This window comes from Ovis canadensis, chromosome 6 (genome assembly GCF_042477335.2).
Source record: "Ovis canadensis isolate MfBH-ARS-UI-01 breed Bighorn chromosome 6, ARS-UI_OviCan_v2, whole genome shotgun sequence".
Taxonomy (NCBI): Eukaryota; Metazoa; Chordata; class Mammalia; order Artiodactyla; family Bovidae; genus Ovis; species Ovis canadensis.
The window spans coordinates 17,886,543-17,912,217 of record NC_091250.1 but is presented as its reverse complement, the minus strand read 5'-3'; the positions used below and the strand labels follow the sequence as shown (position 1 = coordinate 17,912,217).

General features: G+C 38.9%; 1 protein-coding gene across 3 annotated transcripts; it reads right to left on the bottom strand.

Annotated features, from left to right (window-relative positions):
• Positions 1–12,520: 12,520 nt before the first annotated feature.
• NPY1R (neuropeptide Y receptor Y1) lies at positions 12,521–21,918 on the bottom strand. Of its 3 annotated transcripts, none has more exons than XM_069592934.1 (4): positions 21,600–21,918; positions 20,208–20,340; positions 14,669–15,495; positions 12,521–14,561 (listed from the first exon to the last, which is right to left on the bottom strand). In XM_069592934.1, exons 3-4 carry the CDS (start codon positions 15,365–15,367, stop codon positions 14,109–14,111), a joined length of 1,152 nt encoding a protein of 383 aa, XP_069449035.1. In that variant the 5' UTR covers positions 15,368–15,495; positions 20,208–20,340; positions 21,600–21,918; the 3' UTR covers positions 12,521–14,108. The 3 variants fall into 3 exon arrangements, with proteins under 3 accessions (XP_069449035.1, XP_069449037.1, XP_069449038.1); XM_069592936.1 differs by having other exon boundaries at positions 19,988–20,340; positions 21,600–21,910; XM_069592937.1 differs by lacking the exon at positions 20,208–20,340 and having other exon boundaries at positions 21,600–21,879.
• Positions 21,919–25,675: the final 3,757 nt, after the last annotated feature.

Sequence of the window (25,675 nt, the reverse complement as noted above, 5' to 3'; positions counted from 1 at the left end):
ACCATTCAATATCACAGCAATACAAGTCTATGCCCCGACCACTGATGAGGAAGAAGCTGGAGTTGAATGACTCTATGAAGACCTACGACCTTTTAGAACTAACACCAAAATTAAAATGTCCTTTTCATCATCAGTCAGTTCAGCTTAGTCGCTCAGTCGTGTCCGACTCTTTGCGACCCCATGGACTGCAGCATTCTAGGCTTCCCTGTCCATCACCAACTCTCAGAGCTTGCTCAGACTCATGTGCATTGAGTCGGCGGTGCCATCCAACAATCTCACCTTCCCTCATCCCCTTTTCCTCCTGCTTTCAATCTTTCCCAGAATCAGGGTCTTTTTCAGTGATTCAGCTCTTTGAATCAGGTGGCCAAAGTATTGGAGTTTCAGCTTCAGCATCAGTCCTTCCAATGTATATTCAGGACTAATTTCCTTTAGGATCGACTGGTTTGATCTCCCTGCAGTCCAAGAAACTCTCAAGAGTCTTCTCCCAAACCACAGTTCAAAAGCATCAATTCTGTGGTGCTCAGCTTTCTTCATAGTCCAACTCTTATATCCACACAGACAACTGGAAAAACCATAGCCTTGACTGGACAGACCTGTGTTGACAAAGTAACATGTCTGCTTTTTAATATAAGGGGTTGGAATACAAACAGGATTGGATCCCCTTTTCATCATAGGGGATTGGAATGCAAAAGTGGGAAGTCAAGAGATACCTGGAGTAGCAGGCAAGTTTGGCATTGGACAGCAAAATGAAGCAGGGCAAAACATAAGAGAGTTTCATCAAAAGAACACACATGTCATAGCAAACACTCTTTTCCAACAACGAAGAGATGTCTCTACACATGGACATCACCAAATGGTCAATACCAAAATCAGATCGATTATATTCTTTGCAGCAAAAGATGGAAGCTCTATACAAGCAAAAACAAGACCTGAAGCTGACTGTGGTTTAATCAGCTCCTAACTGTAAAATTCAGGCATAGATTGAAGAAACTAGGGGAAAACACTAGCCCATTTAAGTATGACCTAACTAAAATCCCTCATGATTATACAGTGCATGTGACCAATAGATTCAAAGGTAGAGGGAGTATGTGAAGCTCTATAAACAGAGACTTGTAACACTGTAAAGGAGGTGGTGATCAAAGCCAACACAAATGAAAAGAAATGTAAGAAAAGTGGTTATCTGAGGAGGCATGACATACAGCTGAGGAAAGAAGAGAAGTAAATAGCTAGGAAAGATAAGAGACTTGTTAAACGAACAGTGTAAAGAAGTCAAGGAACACAATAATATGGGAAAGACTAGATAACTCTTTAAGAAAATTTGAGAAATCAAGGGAATACTCAGCAGTGGCCACAGGACTGGGAAAGGCCAGTTTTCAGTCCAATCCCAAAGAAAGGCAATGCCAAAGAATGCTCAAACTACCACACCATTGCACTCATTTCACACGCTAGTAAAGTAATGCTCAAAATTCTCCAAGCCAGGCTTCAGCAATACGTGAACTGTGAACTTCCAGATGTTCAAGCTGGTTTTAGAAAAGGCAGAGGAACCAGAGATCAAATTGCCAACATCCGCTGGATCATGGAAAAAGGAAGAGAGTTCTAGAAAAACATCTATTTCTGCTTTATTGAGTATGCCAAAGCTTTTGACTGTGTGGATCACAATAAACTGCAGAACATTCTGAAAGAGGTGGGAATACCAGACCACCTGACCTGCCTCTTGAGAAATCTGTATGCAGGTCAGGAAGCAACAGTTAGAACTGGACATGGAACAACAGACTGGTTCCAAATAGGAAAAGGAGTATGTAAAGGCTGAATATTGTCACCTTGCTTATTTAACTTATATGCAGAGTGCATCATGAGAAACATTGGGCTGAAAGAAGCACAAGCTGGAATCAAGATTGCAGGGAGAAATATCAATAATCACAGATATGCAGATGATACCATCCTTATGGCAGAAAGTGAAGAAGAACTAAAGAGTCTCTTGATGAAAGTGAAAGAGGAGAGTGAAAAAGTTGGCTTAAAACTCAACATTCAGAAAACTAAGGTCATGGCATCTGGTCCCATAACTTCATGGGAAATAGATGGGGAAACAGTGGAAACGGTGGCTGACTTTATTTTTCTGGGGACCAAAAATCACTGCAGATGGTGACTGCAGCCATGAAATTAAAAGACCCTTGCTCCTTGGAAAGAAAGTTATGACCAACCTAGATAGTATATTCAAAAGCAGAGACATTACTTTGTCCACAAAGGTCCATCTAGCCAAGGCTATGGTTTTCCCAGTGATCATGTATGAATGTGAGAGTTGGACTATAAAGAAAACTGAGTGCCAAAGAATTGATGTCTTTGAACTGTGGTGTTGGAGAAGACTCTTGAGAGTCCTTTGGACTGCAAGGAGATCCAACCAGTCCATCCTGAAGGAGATCAGTCCTGGATGTTCACTGATAGGACTGATTTTGAAGCTGCAACTCCAACACTTTGGCCACCCTGATGCAAAGAGCTGACTCTTTCGAAAATACCCTGATGCTGGGAAAGAATGAAGGCAGGAGGTGAAGGGGATGACAGAGGATGAGATGGCTGGATGGCATCACTAACTCAATGGACATGGGTTTGGGTGGACTCCAGAAGTTGGTGATGGACAGGGAGGCCTGGTGTGTTGCAGTCCATGGGGTCTCAAAGAGTCAGACATGACTGAGCAACTGAACTGAACTGAACAAGGGAATATTTCATGCAAGGATTAGCACAATAAAGGATAGAAACAGCAAGGACCTAACAGAAGTGATAAAAAAGAGGTGGCAAGAACATACAGAAGGACTATGCAAACAAGGTTTTAGTTACAGAGATAACCATGATGGTGTAGTCACTCACCTAAAGCCAGACATCCTGGAGTGTGATATCTGCTTAGGAAGCATCACTACAAACATTTCAATCTCAAAGAAAAGTAGTGCCAAATAATGTACACACTATCTTACCGTGGCACTCATTTCTCACAGTTGTAAAGCTATATTTGAAATCCTTCGAGCTAAGCTTCAGCAGTACATGAACCAAGAACTTCCAGATATACAAGTGGGGTTTAGAAGAGGCAGAGGAACCAGAGATCAAATTGCCAACATTCAATGGCTCATAGAAAAAGTTAGAGAATTCCAGGAAAAAACATCTACTTCTGCTTCATTGACTATGCTAAAGCATTTGACTGTGTGGATCACAACAAACTGTGGAAAATATTAAAGAGATGGGAATACCAGACCACCTTACCTGTCTCCTGAGAAATCTGTATGTGGGTCAAGAAGCAACAATTAGAACATTAGATGGAACAACAGACTGGTTCAAAATTTTTAAAGGACAACATCAAGGCTATATATTGTCACCCTACGTATTTAATTTATATGCAGAATACATCATGCAAAATCCTGGGATAGATGAATCACAACCTGGAATTGAGATTGCTGGGAGAAATATCAACAGCCTTATATTTGCAGATGATACCACTCTAATGACAGAAAATGAAGAGGAATTTTTCACTTGATGAAAAAGCCTCTTGATGAGGATGAAAGAGGAGAGTGGAAAAGTTGGCTTAAAATTCAATATTCAAAAAACTTCCAAGATCATAGCATGTGGTCCCATCACTTTATGGCAAACAGAAGGGGAAAAAGCGGAAACAGTTGACAGATTTTTCTTTTCTTGGGCTCCAAAGTCACTGCAGATTGTGACTGTAGCCATGAAATTAAAAAACTCTTGCTCCTTGGAAGGAAAGTTATCACCAACCTAGACAATGTATTGAAAAGCAGAGACATCACTTTGACAGCAAAGGTCTGTATAGTCAAAGCTGTGGTTTTACCAGCAGTCATTAATGGGTGTGAGAGTTGGACCAAAAAGAGCCGATCTTTCAAACTGTGGTGCTAGAGAAGACTCTTGAGAGTCCCTCGGACTGTAAGGAGATCAAAGTAGTCAATCGTACAGGAAATTAATCCCCAATATTAATTGGAAGGACTGATGTTGAAGCTGAAGCTCCAATACTTTGGCCACTTGATGAGAAGAGCTGACTCATCACAAAAGACCCTGATACTGGGAAGGATTGAAGGCAAAAGAAGAAGAGGGCAGAAGAGGATGAGATGATTAGATAGCATCGCCAACTCAATTGACATGAATATGAGCAGACACTGGGAGGTAGTAAAGGACAGAGAGGCCAGGTGTGCTGCAGTCCATGGGGTTTCGAATAGTCAAACACAACTTAGCAACTGAAAAACCATAACACACAAAAATTACTCATTTTTGATAAGGTTTTTAAAATTAATGTTGGTATTATAGCTGTCACAATACAATCTAACAAAAATTTTTGATTGAAGTTAAATACATCCAAAATCACTGCAGATGGTGATTACAGCCATGAAATTAAAAGACGCTTGCTCCTTGGAAGGAAAGTTATGACCAACCTAGACAGCATATTCAAAAGCAGAGACATTACTTTGCCAACAAAGATCTGTATAGTCAAGGCTATGGTTTTTCCAGTAGTCATGTAGGGATGTGAGAGTTGAACTATAAAGAAAGCTGAGCACCAAAGAATTGATGCTTTTGAACTGTGGTGTTGGAGAAGACTCTTGAGAGTCCCTTGGACTGCAAGGAGATCCAACCAGTCCATCCTAAAGGAGATCAGTCCTGGGTGTTCACTGGAAGGACTGATGTTGAAACTGAAACTCCAATACTTTGGCCACCCCGATGCAAAGAGCTGACTCATTGGAAAACACTCTGATGCTGGGAAAGAATGAGGGCAGGAGAAGGGAACAACAGAGAATGAGATGGTTGGATGGCATCACCGACACAATGCACATGGGTTTGGGTGAACTCTGGGAGTTGGTGATGGACAGGGAGGCCTGGCATGCTGCAGTCCATGGGGTCACAGAGTCAGTCACAACTGAGACTGAACTGAACTGAACTGAATCAGTGCCTTAAATTTCCTTTTCTTATCACTTTAGCTAGGACTTCCAATACTACACAAATGGTTCTTCTCTGGTGGCTCAGACTGTAAAGACTCTGCCTGCCATGCAGGAGATGCAAGAGACCCGTGTTTAATCCGTGGGTCACGAGAGCCCCTAGAGCAGGAAATGGCAACCCACTGTAGAATTCTTGCCTGGAGAGTTCCATGGACAGAGGGCCTGATGGGCTACAGTCCATGGTGTTGCAAAGAGTGGGACACGACTGAGCAACTAACACTGTCTTTCCAATACTATGTTAAAAAGAAATGGTGAGAAGGAACATCCTTGTCTTGTACTACACCTACGTGAGAAGGCTTCAGGTTTCTCATTAAGCTTGATTTTAACTAAAGATTTGTATGTAGATATTCTTTATTAAATTGAGGAAATCCCTATTCCTAGTTTGATGAGTTTTTATTGTGAATAAGTGTTGGGTATTGTCAGATATCTTTTTCTATATCAATTGATATGATATCTGTCTTTTTATCCTATTGATATGGTGAATTACATTAATTGATTTTTAAATACTGAATCAGCCTTGGATACTTGGGGTAAAACGCAGTTGATTCTAGTGAAATGTTCTTTTTATACCTTGATTCAATTTGCTAAAATATTTTAGGATTTTTGAATCTATTTTCACAAAATATATTGATACGTACTTTTCTTTTCTTGTAATGACTTTGTCTCATTTTGATATTTGGCAATAATAGTTTTGTAGAATTAATTAGAAGGTATTCTCTCTGCTCCTATCTTCTGAAAGACATTGCATAGATTTAACGTAATTTCTAACTTGAATTTTCAATAGAATAGTGAATTCATCTGTGCCTGGTCCCTACTGTCTTGGAAGTTTTTAACTGTTGTATCAATTTCTTTAATAGATATATTCATACTGTCTATTTCTTCTTCTGTGAGCTTTGACTAATTGTGTCTTTCAAGTATTTGTCCATTTCAACTGGGTTAGCAAATGTGTGGAACTGAGCTGTTTATAATATCCTTTTTATCCTTTTAATGTCTGTAAGATCTGTAGCTATTCAACCTCTTTTAGTTCTAACATTAGTAATTTGCATCCTCTCTTTTTTTCTTACTTAGCCTGACTATAGCCTTATCAACCTTATTAATTTTTTTAAAGAATGAACTTTCAGCTTCATTTACTTTCCCTATTGATTCTCTGTTTTCAATTTCATTGATTTCTGCTCTAATTTTAATTTTTTGTTCTTATGCTTATTTTGGATTTATTACCCTAGTGCATAGAGACTATTAATTTTAGATATTTCTTATTTTTTAAATACATACATTCAATGTTGTAATCTTTTCTATAAACATTGTTTTCACCGCATTCCAAAAATTTTGAGAAGTTGTACTTTCACTGTCATTTACTTCAATACATATATTTTTTCTTTTGATATTTCTTATTTAACTTGTGTGTTACTTCAAATTGTTTTGTTAAACCTCCAAGTATTAGGGGATTTTCCAGCTGTGTTTCTACTATTGATGTCTAGCTTAATTCCATTTTGATCTCAGAGCAAACATTGTATGAATTCTGGTTGTTTTAAATTTGCTAAGGTTTTTTGCTTGTTTTTGCATAGCCTGCTAAGTCACTTCAATCATGTCCGACTCTGTGTGGCTCCATAGACAAGACGGCAGCCCACCAGGCTCCCCCGTCCCTAGGATTCTCCAGGCAAGAACACTGGAGTGGGTTGCCGTTTCTTTCAATGCATGAAACTGAAAAGTGAAAGTGAAGTTGCTCAGTCCTATCCAACTCTTAGCGAAGAATGTGGTATATTTTGGTGAATGTTCTATGTGAGCCTGTCAAGAATGTGTAGCCTGCTGTTATTAGATAAAGTAGTCAATAGATGGCAATTTAATCCAGTTGATTGATGGTGCTGTTGAGTTCACTGAAGTTCTAAATGATTTTTTGCCTACTATACCATCCATTCCTCACAGAAGAGTCTGTAAGCATCCAATTATAATAGTATATATAGTTTCTCCTTCGAGTTCTATACATTTTTGCCTCGCATACTCTGTTAGGTATGTGAACATCAAAGATCATTAGATCTTCTAGGAGATAGTATTATTTTATATAATAATGCATGTTACTATTATGAAATGCCTCTGCATAGCCCTCATAACTTTCCTTGCTCTTATGTATGCTCTGTTTTGAAACTAATATAGTTATGCCTGCTTTCTTTTGATTAGTGTCAGCATGATTTATGGTACACACCTTCTCCATCTTTTACTTTTATTCCACTTTTTTATTGTGATAAAATACACATAATATAAAATTTACTATCTGAGCCACTTTTACATGGCATTTTTAATGCCATTAAGTACACTCATACTATTGTGCAATCATCCCCACTATCACCAGAACTCTTTTCATCTTGCAAAACTGAAGCTCTATACCCATTAAACAATAATTTCCAATTGCCTCCTCCTCTAGCCCAGGGAACCGCCATTCTACTTTCTGTGTCTATGATTTTGATTACTCTAAACTCATATGAGTGGAATCACACAGTATTTGTGCTTTTATGACTGCTTCATTTCACTTAGCATTATGTCTTCAAGGTTCATGCATATTATAGCACATGTCAGAATTTCCTTCCCTTACAAGGCTGAATAATAGTTCATTATACACACACACACACACACACACACACACATATGTATTTAGCACATTTTGCTTATCTATTCATCTGTTGATGGACACTTGCAGTGCTTCCACGATTTAGCTATTGTGAGTAATTCTGCTGTGAACATAAGAGTACAAATTGTTTTTAGATCCTGTTTTCAATCGCTTTGAGTATATATCCACTAATGGGATACTGGATAATATAGTAGTTCTATTTCTAATAAGTTTAGGAGCCACCACACTGTTTTCCACAGCAGCTATTTAGATTCCCACTAACAGTGCATAAGGGCTCCAATTTCTTTACATGCTTGCCAACACTTTATTATCATTATTATTTTATAGTACCCATCCTAATGATATTAGGCACCATTTATTGTAGGTTTGGTTTGTATTTTCCTAATTATTAGCAATATTAAGCATATTTTCAGGTGTTTATTGCTAATTTTTTTTAGTTGGTATTTCTTCTTCAGAGAAATGTCTAGTCAAGTCCTTAGCCCATTTGTTTTTTGCTACCATTCTCTTACTTTTAACCTAAATTATCTTTCTGTTTAAAATCTGTCTCTTGTAGGCAACATATAATTGGATCTTGTTTTCTTTTTTGATCTGTTCTGGCAATCTCTGTTTTTTAATGGGTATATTTAGACCACTGGCATTTAAAGTGGTTATTGATATAGTTAATATCCACTATACTTTTTACTGTTTTCTACTTGTTTCTCTCATTCTTTATTTTATTCTTCCACTCTTTTATTGCCATTTCTGGATTTAATTGAGCATTCTGTATGACTCAATTTTCTCTTTTCTCTTAGCGTATTATTTATAGTACATTTTTAAACTTTTACCACGTGATTGCCCTAGAGTTTGTAGTGCACATTTACAATTAATCCAAGTCCACACTCAAATAGCACTATCCTCTTTATACCTAGTTCAAGTATCTTATAGTAGCAATCTTCTTTTTACTTTCCCTTTCTGATATTTAATTGTTGGTATAAAGTAATACAACCAATTTCTGTATGTTAATCTTGAATCCTGCTACTTTACTGAATTCATTTATCAGTTCTAGTAGTTTTGTGTGAAGTTTTTCGGGTTTTCTAAAGCCTGAAGTCTTTTAGAATATCATGCCATCAGCATATAATGACAGTTTTACCTCTTTCCTTCCAAGTTGGATAACTTTATTTCTTTTTCTTATCTGAATGCTCGGCTAGCACTTTCAGTACTATATTAAATAGAACGAGCGAGAGTTGGTGGAGAAGGAAATGGCAACCCACTCCAGTGTTCTTGCCTGGAGAATCCCAGGGACAGGGAGCCTGATGGGCTGCCGTCTATGGGGTCACACAGAGTCGGACACGACTGAAGCGACTTAGCAGCAGCAGCAGCAGCAGCAGCAGCAAGAGTTGGTATCCTTGTCTTGTTCCAGATTTTAGCAAGAAGGCTTTCAGCTTTTCACTGTTGAATATTGCATTGGCTATTATTGTGTTGAGATATGTTCCTTCCATATTCAGTTTGGTAAGAATTTTTATCATGAATATTTGTTGAATTTTATCAAGCACTTTTCCTGTATTTATTGAAACGATCATGTGTTTTTTTAAATCTTTTGTTGATGTGGTGATAATAACAAAATAATCTTAATTCTTCCTTCTTATTCCTTGTAACATTGCTGTCACTCACTTTACTCATATATAAATGTGTTCATGCATAAGGATATACACTGCTACGTACTCAATCATGTATGTTTACATATGTAGACAAAATAATAACTGCAACTGTGTAAATGATTTTGTATTTTATATAGATATAATTATTGCTATTATTGTTGCTATTACTATTTTTAACAGACTACTATATGTTAGAATAAGAAAAACAAGAGGTTCTATTTTATAATAACTTACTTGTTCTCTGCTGTTCTTCCTTTATTTATACAGATCTGAGTTTATGACCTACATCATTTTTTCAATGACCTATCTCATATTCAACTTTTAATTTGAATATGATATACTTAGGTATAGTATTGAATGTGTGTGTGTTTCTTGCCATTTATCCTCCTTGGTGTTCTTCATGTTTCCCAGATCTGTGGTTTGGTATCTGACATTAACTTTGAAGAAATTCTCCCTCATTATTGTTCCAAATATTTCTTCTGTTGCATTTTCTCTTATTCTGTTTTTGATATTCCCATTATACATAGGTTATACCTTTTGTAATCACATTTCCTGGATATTCTGTTCTGAATTTTTGTTTGTTTGCTTGCTTATTTTGTCTTGTTTTCTCTTTGCTTTTCAATGTTGGATGTTTCTATTGACTTACTCTCAAGGTTAGAGATGCTTTCTTCAGTGTCCAGTCTAGAAGTGAAACATTTAAAGGTATTCTTCATTTCTCTTACAGTGTTAATGATCTCTGGAAATTCTTTTTTAAGCTTTCTTATAATTTCCACCTCCTGCTTACATAGACCATCTGCATCAAAAAACTGCTTCGGTATAAAATACTGAAGATTTAATTTTAAAAAACAGTTTTAATAAAATACTGTTCACCCTTGGTCAACAATTTTAATTGACAGTTCTTCACATTCTCTCCCAGGGAGGATTCAAGATTAAGGAGTCACGTAGGTACAGTCCTTGTAACAGGACTCCACTCATGAGACCCTCTATGATGATGTCAGGCTTCAACTCAACATGCTTGTTGGTAAAATGATCCTAGATGACTCAAGCTGGGATACCAGAAAGACTAGGGGTTGTATAGATCAGGAGGGCGGAGGAGAGCAAGACCTGGAGAACATGAAAGCAGGTCTGTATTGATAATCCTTGGGTGAGGGAGATCTGTGTCTCAGCTCTGCACCTGGGCTTGAATCACCATAATTAGGGATTTATGTTAGCTCTCAGAGGACGGCTTTGAAAATATCTAACTTTAACCTTTCTGATGTTGTTTAGGATTAGGGTCAGTGTGGACTAGAAATACAGGTCAGGAATGGAAAGATAGGGGATGCAGAGGTGGGGGAATCATGCAGAGTCTGGCATGTGGAACATTTTCTCGGTGTAGGTCAAAGGCTCCTCTTCAGAAGCCAAGTTGCCTGGATTAGAATCCTGGCTGCCATTTACCAGCTGAGCAACATTAGATGAGTTATATAATATCTCCATGCCTCAGTTTTATCTTCAGATATGTGAGGAAAGCATTAGTGGTATTATTAGAATGATTTGTGACAAGTGCTATGTATGTGATCATTTTTATTAGAAATTTAAAAATAGCAATGAAAATAAGCCCATTGTAGAAATATATATATTTAATATATATTCATACCCATACAATGTGTTGCATGTACACACACACAAATATATTAATAAAGGAATCATTAAATGCAATTTGAGAAATCTTATCCATTTGTCCTAGAAAGCTATGCTCTCATTCTCATGGGCTCCAATTCTTAAGTGTAATGTGTTGTTTGATGGACCACGTGGAGAAGTAGATGAAGAAAATAGGGAGACTGTGAAAGAAATCATGCTTCACTGAGAAACTGCATTCCAGGAGAATCTCTGATTGCTGAAAGCAATCCTGGCTGTAAAAAAAAAAAAAAAAAGGCCTAGCACTACCTCTAAACTCACTCAACAAGGCCAGTTATCCCTGAGATCCCAGCTTAAATTTACTTCCTTCTACCACTTTTACTGTTCGTGGAAAAATACTTTGTCAAAATAAATATTTACTTGGTTATCGAATTTTGAAGGTATGGCAAAATGTGCATGCACGTATATATCCTTGGAAATTTGTGGAGTAGAGAAGGGAATGACAATATCCAGTCAACAGTAAAGAAATAAAGGTGGTATGAATAACCCAGTTCTATTTTAAATGGAATTCTCTCAGAAGGGAATTCTAGATACAAATAATCACCATGGCCATGTTCTCTCCCCTCTTCCATGTCAGTCCTTTCTGCAACTGAAATGACAGAGAAGTTGAATGTCATTGCTATGCCTTAATAATGTCACTTGTAAGGAGGGAAAGAGAAATCACTTCCTAAAGTTCAGCACGTTGATGGGTCTGATAACACTGGCCAGACCTTAGCCTGGTTACTGCTGCATCTGCTGCTCAGTGTGTGGGGCTCAGATATTTCAGCTTGAGCTTTGGTTGCCTCTTCTGTGAGTGGTCACACCAGTCACACAACCTCACACGTGCTTAAGTACTTGATATACTACTTGATTAGGCTAAGTGCTTGAAACCCTCACTATTATCATTTTCTATTTGATATGTTACATTATAATTATGCTCTTGTACTAAACCAGCAGTTGATTTTTGTTCTTGAGTTTGAGAAAACTCAATGGTTTGTGTTTAACATGAATGTTTATTTCTTCTTGAATCACAATGGATCTGTGGTTGATTTTAGACTTTACTACTAGCTCATGGACATCTTTGGATGAAAGAGAATAATTTGGTATTTAGTTCATTATTTATGAGAAGCTAAAGAATGAGCGCCTATACAGCTGAATGAAGATTCTAGAAATGGCATCTCAGCAAATGTGCTGACAAAAAAGCACCTGCATATTCAGGCTGTTCTCAAGCAGCTATTTGTTTCCATAGCACCTAAGTAGACAAAGACAAAATCTCCCATTTGTCCCCCAAGGCAGAAAACACCAGTTAGTTTCAAATTCCAGGTTTTGGTAAGGAAAAATGATATTTTTCATTATGCATTAAATAATGGTTTTAGAATTGTTTTAAGTAAAATTCATTCTTCGGCTATAATTTGAATTTATATTAACATTCAATGCAAAGACTGATATTTGTCTTGTAAGACAAATCATGCAAGTTTCTAAAGTGTCATTTTGGTTATTTTAGAAATGAAAATGATATAATAAAAGAGAAAACACTTCTGTGGTAAAAAAGAACTTAGGAGAAGGAGTCCAATAAAATTTCAGCATGTAAAGTAAATTCAATAGTAAATGAGAAAGAAGGATTTGGACCATTATTTATTCATTTTTAAGAAAAATTTTTAAAAACCTTCTGTGCACTTGCTTGCACTTTGCTAAATACACTGGGACACAGAATCTTATAAAACAGCCGCTGTCTTCATTAAGCTTCAGAAAGCCAGGGAGAGAGGCTGGACCACCAAGGGTTATACCACAAGGTAGAAAATGCTTTATTGGCAGGCAGATAGAGGATGCTTCACAGGAGGGAAGACAAGGGACCAAAAAAGAAAAACAAAAAATGAAGATAAAGAGAGACACAAAAGAGACTGTTCAGAAAACAGAGAAACAATTTTAGTAAAGAAAATGTCTGCCCTTCTAAAATCAGACACATTTAATATTTTGTATAATACATCAGAGATATGCTTATTTTTTAAAATATCTCTTTCAATGATTCTGAGGCTCAATCGTGATTACAGGGTACATGAAATGAGTATCAATATATTAATGTGACAAAATGCCTTGGTACACAGTGCATGATGGTTAAGACTCCACAAAGCACACAGTTCACATAAGTTAACATGAGCTACAGGAAGTGACCTCAGTTTTCTGGTATTTACCCCTCCTAGGCAGGGGGGACAGTCTTTCAACTCTGTACACCTTGGTGCCCTTTGAAATATGGCCATTGAACATTAAAAATGAGTCTATGTAGGCACTGATGTATAGAAAATACACTTTGTGGTCATATATAAGTTAGAAATAAATGCTTTAAAGTTACATATATATTTATTTATGCCAGAAGGCTTGACAAACACTGAACAGTCCATGAAGAACAGAAGCCTCTTGACCCTTCATTCAAATAAATATATTCCAACTCTATGTAGCAATACTAATTAACTTGTTATACTCTGAAATCCTTTGGTTGTCAGAAACCAAAATAGTATTGAGGTTAGGGAACTGGTTTCCCACTTAATTCTTGTGGATGCCCCAATGCCCCATGATATTCACCACTGAGTACTTTTAAATGCATTTTTTCATCTGAAGTGATAATCAATTAGGAGCAAACTAAATCCTATCTTAAAATTTCAAAAACAATGCAAGTCACTTCTGAACAATCTCAGAGTAGGCATTCACATCTTGAATGCTGCTTTTGCCAGCTGTCACATGTAACAGGCTGAAGGGATGTGTATACCGCACAGGACTGCCCAACCTATTGACAATCTCACCTAAGCAGGACTGTCCGATCTACCAACAATCTCACTGAGCCAGGGTGGCTCAGTGGAGGGAGAACATCGGGTACAGAGCTTCTAAAGTCAGTTTATACAAATATATTAAAGAAATTTCTTTCTAATAAATACAATATAAAAGCCTTTCTACTCTATGCATAAGTTTACAAAAAAGCACTTCAAAGATGTTTGGTCAAGGCTATTGCCAAAATTTTCTAAAGCCCACACATTTTGTTCCAGATATAATTATGACAACTACTACAAAAGCAATAAAAAGCAACACGAGAAAATCTTGGTCTTCCTTAAATGATTTCAATCCCATTCCATAAGAGAACAGGTAATGAAAGTCCATTCAGGTTGTGCTTGTTTTTAAGCAGATGTCAATCATTTGGGACCAAATGCTATGGCAGGTTCAGATTTTTTCATTATCATCAGTGTGGATCTTTTTAGGTGCGACTGGGCTTGCTTGCTTCAGAGATGTTTTAGAAACATCTGTGTGCATGGTGGACATGGCGATGGTCTCATAGTCATCATCCCGAGACCGGAAATCACAAAAGCTAAAGAAGAACTGCAGGTCTCTCTGGAAATTTTTGTTCAGGAAGCCATAAAATATGGGGTTGACGCACGTGGAGATCATGGCTGTGAGGTGGCAGAGAAGGAACAACAGATTATGGTTGCAGGTAGCAATGATCTGATGGTCCCAGTCAAACACAGTGTTGAAGATGGTGAGAGGCAGCCAGCAGACGGCAAACCCCACCACGATGGACAGCAGCATGACGTTGATTCTTTTGGCTTCACTGGACCTGTACTTATTGTCTCTCATCTTGTCCATCATGCTGTTTCTTCTTTTTAAGCGTATGTATATCTACAAGAGGGAAAAAATAAAGAATTCAAATAGAACCATTCACTGAATGAGTACTCCTGCGGAAAGAAGGTAAAAATGAAAATGCTAAGGGGAAAAGGTTTTCCTACCTTGAAGTAGCAAATAAATATAAAACAGAGCGGGCCAAAGTACTGTAGCACCAAGAGGAGAGTGGTATAAGACAGCCGGTGAGAGTCTGATGGAAATTTATCAAAGCAGACGTATTTGTCCTTGAACGCATCAAGGGTCACATTTTGGAAGGGCTCATCTGTCAATACTTGATAGATCAGGAAGGGCAGAGAAGAAGCCACAGCAAGGACCCAGATGACCGCAATACCTACGTATGCATGTCTATTACTTGGTCTCCAACCCCGAGGATTGATAATCAGCTGATGCCGTTCCACGGCGATAAGGACCAGAGAGAAGATGGACACAGTGATGGAAACGCACTGCACAAAGGGGTTCAACTTGCACATTGCCTCACCAAAAACCCAGTGGTCCATCAGCGTGTAGACAAATGTGAAGGGAAGACACATGATGGCCACAAGCAAGTCTGAGAAGGAAAGGTTCACAATCAGGATGTTGGTGACATTTCTCATCTCTTTTTGCTTCAAGATGATGATGATCAAAGCCAGGTTTCCAGAGACCCCAAGAATGATCACAGCTCCGTAAGCAAGTGCTAACGTGAATATCATGGCCAAGGGCAGGTGACAATCATCATTTTCGAAAGCCAAAAACCGGGAATTCTTCTCTGAAAAGTTATAATAGATTGAATGATTTTCCACCTGAGAAAATGATGTTGAATTCATTTTGACTGGTTTGGCTGTTATAGATGACTTTAGACAAATGGACAAAGACTCAACTTATTTTTATTCTCTATATTAAAATCCATTTATCAAAATTATTCTGAATTCTTCATTCCCTTGAACTGAACAATCTGTAAAGAGAAAATGACCATTGTTTTATTAATTTTATTGAGGGCAGTCGCAACAAGTTCTCATTCATAGTACAATTTAAAGTGAAGACACTGAAATAAACAAAATGTATTCTATATATATATATATACATCTTTTTTAATATAGTAGAAATGGTGCAAACAATTTGAAAACACTACTAATACTTTTAACTGAATGTACTTATGTATTGAGTTTCAGGAAAATGTAGTGGTCTGTGCATTAGTAAAGTATGTATAAATCTCCTGCCTATAAGCCTTACATAAAGGACCATCAGCACATTCCTAAACATTGTAGGAATATTAACATATTAAAAAAAACAATGCACAGGTTAGAACATATGAAACAGATATGAAACTAACAAAGGAAAATAAAAAAATTAAATCTAATTCTTTCTCTTACTCTAAAAAAGAATTTATCAAATTGTATTGATAGCAATAGCCCCATCATACACTGAACTGCTCTTCAGAGAGGACTATTTGGCACAAGTACCTTAAGAAAATGATCAATTCAGTGAACCACCAAGAAACTTTGTCCTATGAAGGACTGCTGAAAGAACAAGAGATGTTTAATCCAGAAAAGACTTCCTAGGAATCATACACACATCTTCTCCCATCTGAATGGGCAGCATTTGGTCCATGGCTTCTGGTTCAGAATATTATGTCCACTCAAGTTAGAAGCAGGACCAAGGGAAGTGGATTATATTAAAACTATTTCACATCTTTATGAGGAACAAGAGTTTACTCAAATGGCACAAACTGCCTGCAAACTGTTCCCCGCACATAATTTGTAATTGCACTAGAAAGTCTGGGAAAGTCCTCATGATATGTAAGGGGATTCAACTGGGGTAACTCTGAAGTTATTTCTGACTTAAATATTCAATAATTTTATTAACATGTCAGAAGCTTTCTATGGATTTCTAAGGTTTTGTTCATGTAAATATCTTCTCTCCCCACTAGACTGAATACAGATACAAGGCTGAGATGTAAATCTTAGTTGTACTGTTGATCTTTCACAGCATTTTGTAATAGGAATACTCTTTTCTTACCAATAAAACAAATCACAGACAACAGTCGTGTAGACCTTAAAAACTCCTTTAAAAAAAAAGGAAAAATCTCTGATATTCCTTAGATTACTAAGTAAATAAACGACATGGGTTTTTTTAATGTTAATTAGCAAGCCATTGTGCCTGTGTTAAGAAAGGGCATTGCAGTGCTTTTCTTTCTTCTGTGAGAACAATAAAGAAAATCATGCAGATTTACTTCCGTTGAAAAGGAGATAAGAAATTTCATGAATAAAATATGCTTTTGCCTTTTAAGTGGTGCCACTATTGACTCTTCCCTTGAGTGCTTTTGCTTTCTAGAATATGAGGTGCTGTCTGTTATAAAACAACTTATAAAACTGAAGAATAAAAGTAAAGGTTGCTACCATGTAATGAGAATGAAAAGTATCATGGCTAGGAAAGGCAGTGGAATGATACCAAGTGTGAATGTTATAGAAACTCTCTCCTCTGTCAGCAGCCTGGAAAGGCTCCTGAACTTCCTTGGTATCACACTTTTCTCTCAAGAATACCAAAGAGAGAGGATATCTGTGTCTATCAGTGTCTGAAAATGAACAGAGAGGAAGCAAGTGTTAATCTAAAAATTATTTGGAAGTGTTGAACTTAAGAATTCAGGAAAAAGAATTTTTAACTGGAGGATAATTGCTTTCCAATGTTGTGCTGGTTTCTGCCGTACAAGAGCGTGAATCAGTCATATGTATGCATATATTGTCTGCCTCTGAGCCTCCCTCCCACGCCCCCATCCACATCTCTAGACTGTCACAGAGCAGCAGGCTGAGCCCCCTGTACTATGCAGCAGCTTCCTACTAGCTGTTGTACACAGCTAGTAAATTGTATACACTTCAATGCTACTCTCTTAGGAATTCAAGAAAATTTCTCATCATACTTCAGAGTCAAGTTGCTGGAAGGGTATTTAACTTTACGGCTCAGTTATCTGACTTTTCCTTTACTGGTAGAGCTCGCATGACAGGAAACGGCATCCTCTAACTCTGCACGGCCCCATCAGCACACAGGACCCGGTGAAGCATGCGACGCAGCGATCACTGCGCTTCCTGGGCTGGCCTGACACCTGCACACCACCACCCTGTCCCTCACTCCTGGTCTAACAACCCCACAGGGCATGCCCTGTCCCAGCAGGGCCAGTCACCAAGGGCACCAGCCCATGATAGCTTCTGCATCTGTTGTCTCTGCTGCTGCTCATCATCCATCCAAATTCTACCCACCTTTCAAAGCACGATATAGTCCCTTGAATCTTAATTGGCTCTTCTCAATTGTGATATTATCTCTTGAAGGTAGATATTATGTGTATTTCATAATACCTTTCAAATATCAGCTTTAGAATAAAAATGGCTGATGAAGTAGTAGACACTTGGATGGAAAGCTTTTATGTGAGTTAATACTAACATCAATGGCTGAATTCTATTGTTGACTGGAAAAAATGCATGACCTAAAAGCTGAGAATTATGTTCTATTTGGTGGACACACTGAGGACTCACACCCCGTAGACACCCTCTCAAACCATTCTGCGGGACTGCTCCAGAGAGGTAAGGGAGGAGCCAGCATATATAGGCGTTTTTGCAACAAAAATCAGGTAGTTGGAACATCAAAATATTACTGTTATTTAAAGAAAACAAGACACCTGAAGCTAATGAATTTAATGCATTTCTATACACGAGTCTGGGCTCACTGAAATACTGTTAGGGCCAGTATCCTCTTCTTTCCTGTGTGAATTTCCTCAGGGTACACAGTTCAGGGCAGCTGCAGTGGCTGGTGGCTTGATGGCCCAGCATTCTTTGTTTGCTGATATGGACTCCAAGGTGACTTCCTTATCTACACTATCATAGTCCTTTTACGTGCAAAATGGATGCTAGTTAAAAGAATCATTTTACTAGGTCAGGTGTGGGGGATGTTCCACTTCGTCAAAAATTAAAAAAGGAATTGTTCCTGAAAGAGAATTCACTCATCCAAGAAATATTTATCAGACACAATTTTGTGTCAGACGTGGCTTTCGTGGAAACAGCAGTAACCTTTCTACTGGGTTTCTAGTCTTATGGACAGAGAAAGACATGAAACAATAAATCAGTAAAAGAGACAGTAGACAAGATGGTAGTAAGTGCAGTGGAGAAGAAAGAAGCAAGGCAGGGGACCTGGGATTGTTGGGAGGGCATTGCTGCTGGGTGGCTTGGAAGGCGTCTGACTGCCTGAGAAAAGGGCTATGAGCCAAGTCCCTGCAGTGGGGGAGGGAGCCAGGCAGACGCCTCGGGGAGGCAGCACACAAGGAAAACACAGCCAAAATCCTTGCGACTGGAGTGTGTGTGGTGCCAGTAGACGAGAAGTGAAACAAACAAGGGAGGGACTATGGGGCAGTAGTTGGAGGGTAAGCAGAGGAGAAACAGACTGCAGAGTGTGACTCCAGGGACAGTCTTTGACTTGTCTCTGAGGAGAGAGGAGGACTCGCCGGAGAGTCTCTGGTAAAGATGTGAAGTCCTATCATAGTGTTCTAAAATTCTTACTCTAGCTGTTTTCAAGGACTTAAGACAGGAGAGAAGTAGATAGGTTCATTTAGAGGCTAGTGCATTAATCTAGGCAACAGGTAATGGAGGCACCAAGATGTTTGTAGGGAAAACAAAGAAAAATACAGTTTTATCTATTTTACATCTATATCTAATTTTGACTTTGACAAAAGTCACTACATATGGGACTTAATGCAACCACATTAAATTATTACAGTTTATGGGCTACAAAGCTTTCTTGCAGATGAACTTAGGTTAAATCTACTGAAACTCCAGTCTTTGACATTATCTTTGAATTTATATTTGAAATTTATATCTTTGGAAATTATATTTGCTACACATACCCGTGGAGGAATAGCAGTCTTCTTATTAAGTTGAAGTCACTTTAGCTACATAGAAAATGAAAACTATTTTTTTAGAGTATTCAAAAGACTCCTTTGCTAAGTGCATGCCATTCTACCTGTGTAAAACGGTTCTGCATTAGGTAAAAGGTGTATTTTCAGCCTACCTAGACATAATCTCAAGGATGATAATTGTCAAAAAATAACAATATTGAGAATTTACATACATCATCTTTGAAAAAGAAAATGATTTAATATTTATTATTCCAATATACACCTCTAAAATGAAATAGGTACCAAAAGACACCACAAAATAAAAACGAATGGTTGTTAAATCTCAATAGAGATGTTGTACACCTAGGGACAAAACAGACACACTACATATATCACCAGTTGGCAAATTAGCCCCCTTCCAGATGGAAATGTTTCTCCATTACAGTTAGAGTACTGGCCTTCATGGTTTGCTGTTCTGGGTCTGCTTCAGGTACATTTTATCATTTATTCAAAACTGGCTGCTCAACTCCCTAGTGTTTGGAAAAGAAGTATCAACCTTGTTACTTACCAAATTAACTTTGTTAATAAGCAAAGTTATTGCTAGTTCATGGACATGAGTTACATAATTCTGTTTTTTTTTTTTCCCCCTTCCGGGAGGGCTTGCTCAACAGAGAGCTGCCGTATAACAATAAGAAAAGACTAATGAAGCAGTAGTCACCCCCCGAAAAGCAGTAGGTCTTTGGTCATCGGTATGCAACGCAACCTGGCAGGCAGCTTTCTGCTCTCACCGGGGAAGCAACACTGTTGCTGGGGTTTCCCGTTCAGGCAGAGCCAGGAAAGCTCTGCGCTTCCCCTGCCCGTGTGCCACCTGGCAAGTTATGCTTTCCCTGGGATCTTGGTGGGAAGGCACATCTGAAAGCCCTTTAAAAAAAGAAAAGAACAAAAGAAAAAATAAAGGAACGTCAAAACACATTCCCTCACTTTCCCCTCCCCTAGATTTTCCCGAGTTATCAAAGAATAAATGGGATGTGTTAAATCAAAATTCCTGTCGGCACGCTTATGCGCCCACCTTTTTCATATTGTGTAACTAGGTGAATTGCCCCAAACTGTCCTCATTCCTAACACTTCCACTTCCTCCCTCTCCGCCACACACACACACACACACACACACACACACACACACACTTGTACACACACACACTTGTCATCCATTTGTCTGGAGATGTCTCTACCAATAACGATGAGACTGGCGAAGCAGAAAACATCCACTACGGCCGGAAACAAACAAGCGGAGCCCAGACTCAGTTCTGTCTGGCCCAACGGGAAAAGTGGAAGTACTAGTTGCTCAGTCCCATCCGACTCTTCGCGACCTCATGGACTGTAGCCCACCAGGCTCCCCAGGCTATTGAATTCTCCAGGCAGGAACACGAGTGAGCAGCCATTCCCTTCCCAGGCGATCTTACCCACCCAGAGATCCAACCCGGTATCAGTCCTTAAAACATTCTCCGCTCTCCAGTCTACCTTGGAGACCAACGGACCGCTTTGGCACCCCCATCTCCAGTTCATCCACAATTTCCTACCCAGCGGCGCTCCACCACCACCACCACCACCAGCGTAAAAGGAGCTCAAGAGTTGGATGCTGGAAACTCGGAAGTAGGGAACAGGGTGTCTCAGTGCGCGGCGTCAGCCAGAAGAGGCCGGCTCCGGGGGGTAGGGCTCCACCCAGGCGGCGCGCTGGGCGCCCACCTGGCCCGGGGCGGCTCCCCGCCAACACGAGCGCAACGCGGGGCCGAGGCGAACCCGCAAGCCCTCCTCCTCCCGCTGTCCCAGCGGCGCCTTCCTTCGCAAAAGCCCAGCGTAGCCGCCCCGCGGAGGCTCGCGAAAGATGTCAGACAGCGAAGGAAGGGGGACGCAGTCTCACCACGGCCAGAGGAGGGGCACTCGAATCCCACACAGAACCTGGGTCACCGACGTCCAGCCCACACCGCAGCGGTCCCGGGCGGCACGTGGTATGGAGCATCTTGCTACCGCCTGCGCGGGACCGAACGGAAGGCTGCCCGGGCGCCCGCAGCTCCCCGTTTCGAGACTCAAAAGCCTTTCCCTCGTCTCTCATCCTTCACCGCATCAGTGAGAGATTTCTCAAAAGTCAGTCCCTTCAAAAGTGTACACTTGAAACTTACCCTCTCTGCTGGATCCGTCTTTTGGCCCATTTATTAAAGCGAAAAGGACAGTCGCGGAAGGAAACGGAGTGGAGTGGAAAGATCTCGGGTGTTTCTCCGGCACAAATCCTAAAGATCGGTGGGGAAGGAAAGAGCCGCCCCTGAAGCTGAGCTCCACCTAGTCCCAGACACGTGACAGCCCGGGTGCGCCGCAGCCCCCCGCACCCTCTCCGTGGTCTCGCCGGAGGCTCCCGGAGAATGCGAGAGGCAGCGCGGCCAGCCGCGCGCACTGTCCGTCCACGCGCCCCGGACGGGGTGCGCGCTCGGCGCTCGGAGGGGCGGGCAGGGAGGCGCTGCGCCCGGCTGAGGTCCCGCCCGCGCGCCGTCGCCGGCGGTCGGTGCCACCTCGCGGCCGAGGCTGTGCGGGAAGCCGAGAGAAACCCAGCTCCGGGGAAGCGGGCACTAAGCCCATCCCGACTGCGCCGCTCCTGTATCTCTCGCCTCTGTTGTGATGTTCGGTTGTTTCTTACGCCAGACCAGGAGTTTGTTTTAACAGCGAACAAAGAGAAGACCTTAAAAAAGCACAAATAGCAAATCTCAGATAAGATGGACTGGCTTTTCTGAAGGTTTTCTTTCTTTCTTTCTTTCTTTTTTTCCACTAGGAAAATGCAATGAGTCAGATGTGTTCCCAGCATCGAGCTACTCTTTTCCTTTCGGGGAGCATGAGGAATGGAACATTTTCCTGCGGGTCAGAAAGAGTCAGCGCCGTTTCCTAGGTACTTAACCTACTACCGTGCGGAACGCTATGAAAGAATAAAAGAATACAATGTACATAGAGTGCATTGATGGAGCAAAGCCATCCTGGTGCCTGATCATTCAGGCTAATTGTGATACAATGATCTCAGATGTTTTACGTAGTTCTAGTGTACTTGGATGGAGAAGGAAATGGCAACCCACTCCAGTGTTCTTGCCTGGAGAATCCCAGGGACGGGGAAGCCTGGTGCGCTGCCGTCTATGGGGTCGCACAGAGTCGGACACGACTGAAAAGACTTAGCGGCGGCAGCAGCAGTGTACTTGGAAAAGCCAAAGTTTCTCTCTCTCACACACACTGTTTATTGATGTAGATGACTACAACTTCTTCCAAATCAAACTTAAATAATAGAAAGTCTTCCTAATAGATACAGAACACTGTCTAGGAGATACATGCAAGCTTTATTGCTATAACAACTACGATTGCAATCTGCTTTCAAACTACAAACAGAACAAAATTCCAAGACAAATGGAATTACCTAAACTTTGTTGGAAAATGTTTTATCTTTCTAATTGTTAGACTGATGAAATACTATTTAAAGTTCAATAGAAATTATATCTCATTATTTATATAAATAATCTCTGTAGTTCCTCCCCCTCAAAAAAGGTTTCTAAAATATTTGTCATTAGGTATATTTTTATAAGGGGACTTCTCAAGTGGCCCTAGTGGTAAAGAATTCTCCTGCCAAGGCAGGAGAGAAAAGAGACACGGGTTAGATCCCTGGGTTGAGATTCCCTGAAGTAGGAAATGGCAATCTGCTCTAGTATCTTATCTGGAAAATTCCATGGACAGAGGAGCCTGGTGAGCTACAGTCCATGGGCGCAGTCATATATGACTGAGCACTGTATTTTTATAAAGTTAGAAAGGGATTATGACCAAGAATTAAAATACCACCATCAGGTAATAAATATACTATAACAATACATATGATCATATTTTTTAAAAACTCACTAATGATTAAAGAATAGTAAAATGGTATTTATACTTTCTTTTTTCTAAACTAAGGATGAAAATATAAGACACTTTAGGAGTTTCAATTGTTTAAAGAGAAATAACTCATTTAGGTCTGTATATACTCTCTGTTTACTCCATCCCTTAAGTCACATTCTGTTCATAGAAACAAATTTACCCCAGCTCCTCATCATCAAGTTGGCTGTTTTTACTCTGCTGCAAGAATTACAGATGAAATAATTTAATTCTCTAAGAATTTTTATGTAAACAATTTGCTATATCAGCAAATATTTTAGATTTAAGAATATAATTTGGAGTCATTAGACACTTTCTTTTCTGTATTTTCCAAGAATACTAATAAAAGCGTGTCTGCAAGAATGCCCAAATTACGATGTCCGTTGTATTTAATCATCTTAATTTTTTATAAGGTGTCCCCACCAAGGCCAATTTATAAAGCTGCATTCTTGAGACATTAATGTCAAATACTAATCTTTGAAAAATTTTTGGTTTCAAAGACTTTTTTCCACTTCAAATTTTATGATACAAAGGGAGGTTTTGAAACTCTGAATGAAAACAGATTTATACAGTTTTCTAGGAATATCATTTACTAAAGACTCTTTGCAATATGTGAAATAAAAAACTTATAAGCACAGTATAAGATCTTCTTATAATGTAATCTTATAGAAGATCTGAAATAAGCAAAGTAGTATGAGTTGCTCAGAAAATGTGTTAAACAATAATCTCAATTTCTCAAAAAGATTAAAAAGTATGAGTGTTAAAGATCTTCATTTCTGTCTACTATTAAGTGAACAGTCAGTTGCATACTTTGCTCCTTGAGATTAAAGCTAGGTAAAACCTAACCTTTGCTAGAGAGAGAAAAATTTTGGCATCTTGTGAAATTTCACAACAGCCAGATCTATAAATCATGAATGGGAGAATTAAATTAGTGATTTATTCTCATGTTCTCTCATGCAACAGTCTTGTTCTACCATTTAAACAGAAGCATAGGATCTACACCTTAAACCTCTGTAGATCTTAGTTTTATCATTTAAAAACTGGAAGAGCTTTATGGTCTGGTGCTGTAAATTCCATGATTCACTCCTTGGCTAGATAAAAGTCTGTCACTATATTTACTCTGGAATTTACCCACTGTAATGACTTTATTGGCTGCCTGATGAATTTCTGCTATAAAGGTTAAGGTTCCTGAAATGTTGTAAGGTCTTGATACATGAGAATTACCACAACATCATTCAGAAAAATATTTTTTATTTAATTTTGTTGAAGTGTAGTTGACTAACAATGTTGTGTCAACAGAAAAATCTTGATAGGACTTAATACTACCTGTGAAAATTAGAATGTAGGTGATATTGATTAGAAGAAAATTCTACTTGGAAAGAACTTACTATGAAGTATGTTGGTGAATCAGTTCATTATTCTATGAATTATTAGATGCCAATTTTTCTTTCTTTCTGTGACTTACCTTCTGCTTTTCTTTGAATCTATGATGCCATAGAATGTAAGTTGCAATGTTATTTTATGGACCACCAAGAAAGAAAAAATGCTTCTAGTAAAGAAATGACATACAATCAATTGTAATTAAATCTCATAATATTAAAATATTTTTAAAGTCCTCATCTTTGAACCAATAAAATATAGTAGGTAAAGAATTTTGACTAAATTGGTTAGTACAAATGATCAGTACAATCACTTTATTCAGCTATCTTTTTGAGAGAATTAACAGAAAGAAGTGACAGTCGGTTTAATTAAAATGTTAGTATGCAAGTATATAGACAATTCAATTATCTTCGTAGTATAGAAGAAACCAAATATTGGTCATGGATTTGCTCTTGATTTGAAATGGGAATGTACTCAAGGAAGAAGGCTACAAACTTAGAGCATTTGTTATAAAATTCTGTCAGAATAAATTCTATATGACAATGATCTTAAAATTACTTAGTAAATATTTGAACATTTTTCTGCAGATTTCGTCCTGTTAGACACTCTTTAAACATTCAACAAACGTGTAATGTTATTTTACAAAAGTGTAATGCTATGTATGTATTACATGGTATAATGAAAAAAGCTTTGTCATTGTACTACTATCACTTTTTATTATAATTACTACCATTCCCTTCGTATCTCAAACAGGAGTAGGTATAGCTAGAGAGAAGGGCAGGATGAACACTACCACTGACCTTCCGTCATCCATGACAAAGTTCTCTGTTCATCCCGCACCAGCCCTGAAATTCCAGGCTTGGCATTAGACCCCTTCTCAACACAGCACATCAGAAGATCAAACTTAACCCCATGAAGTAAGGCTAATTCCTAACTTGAG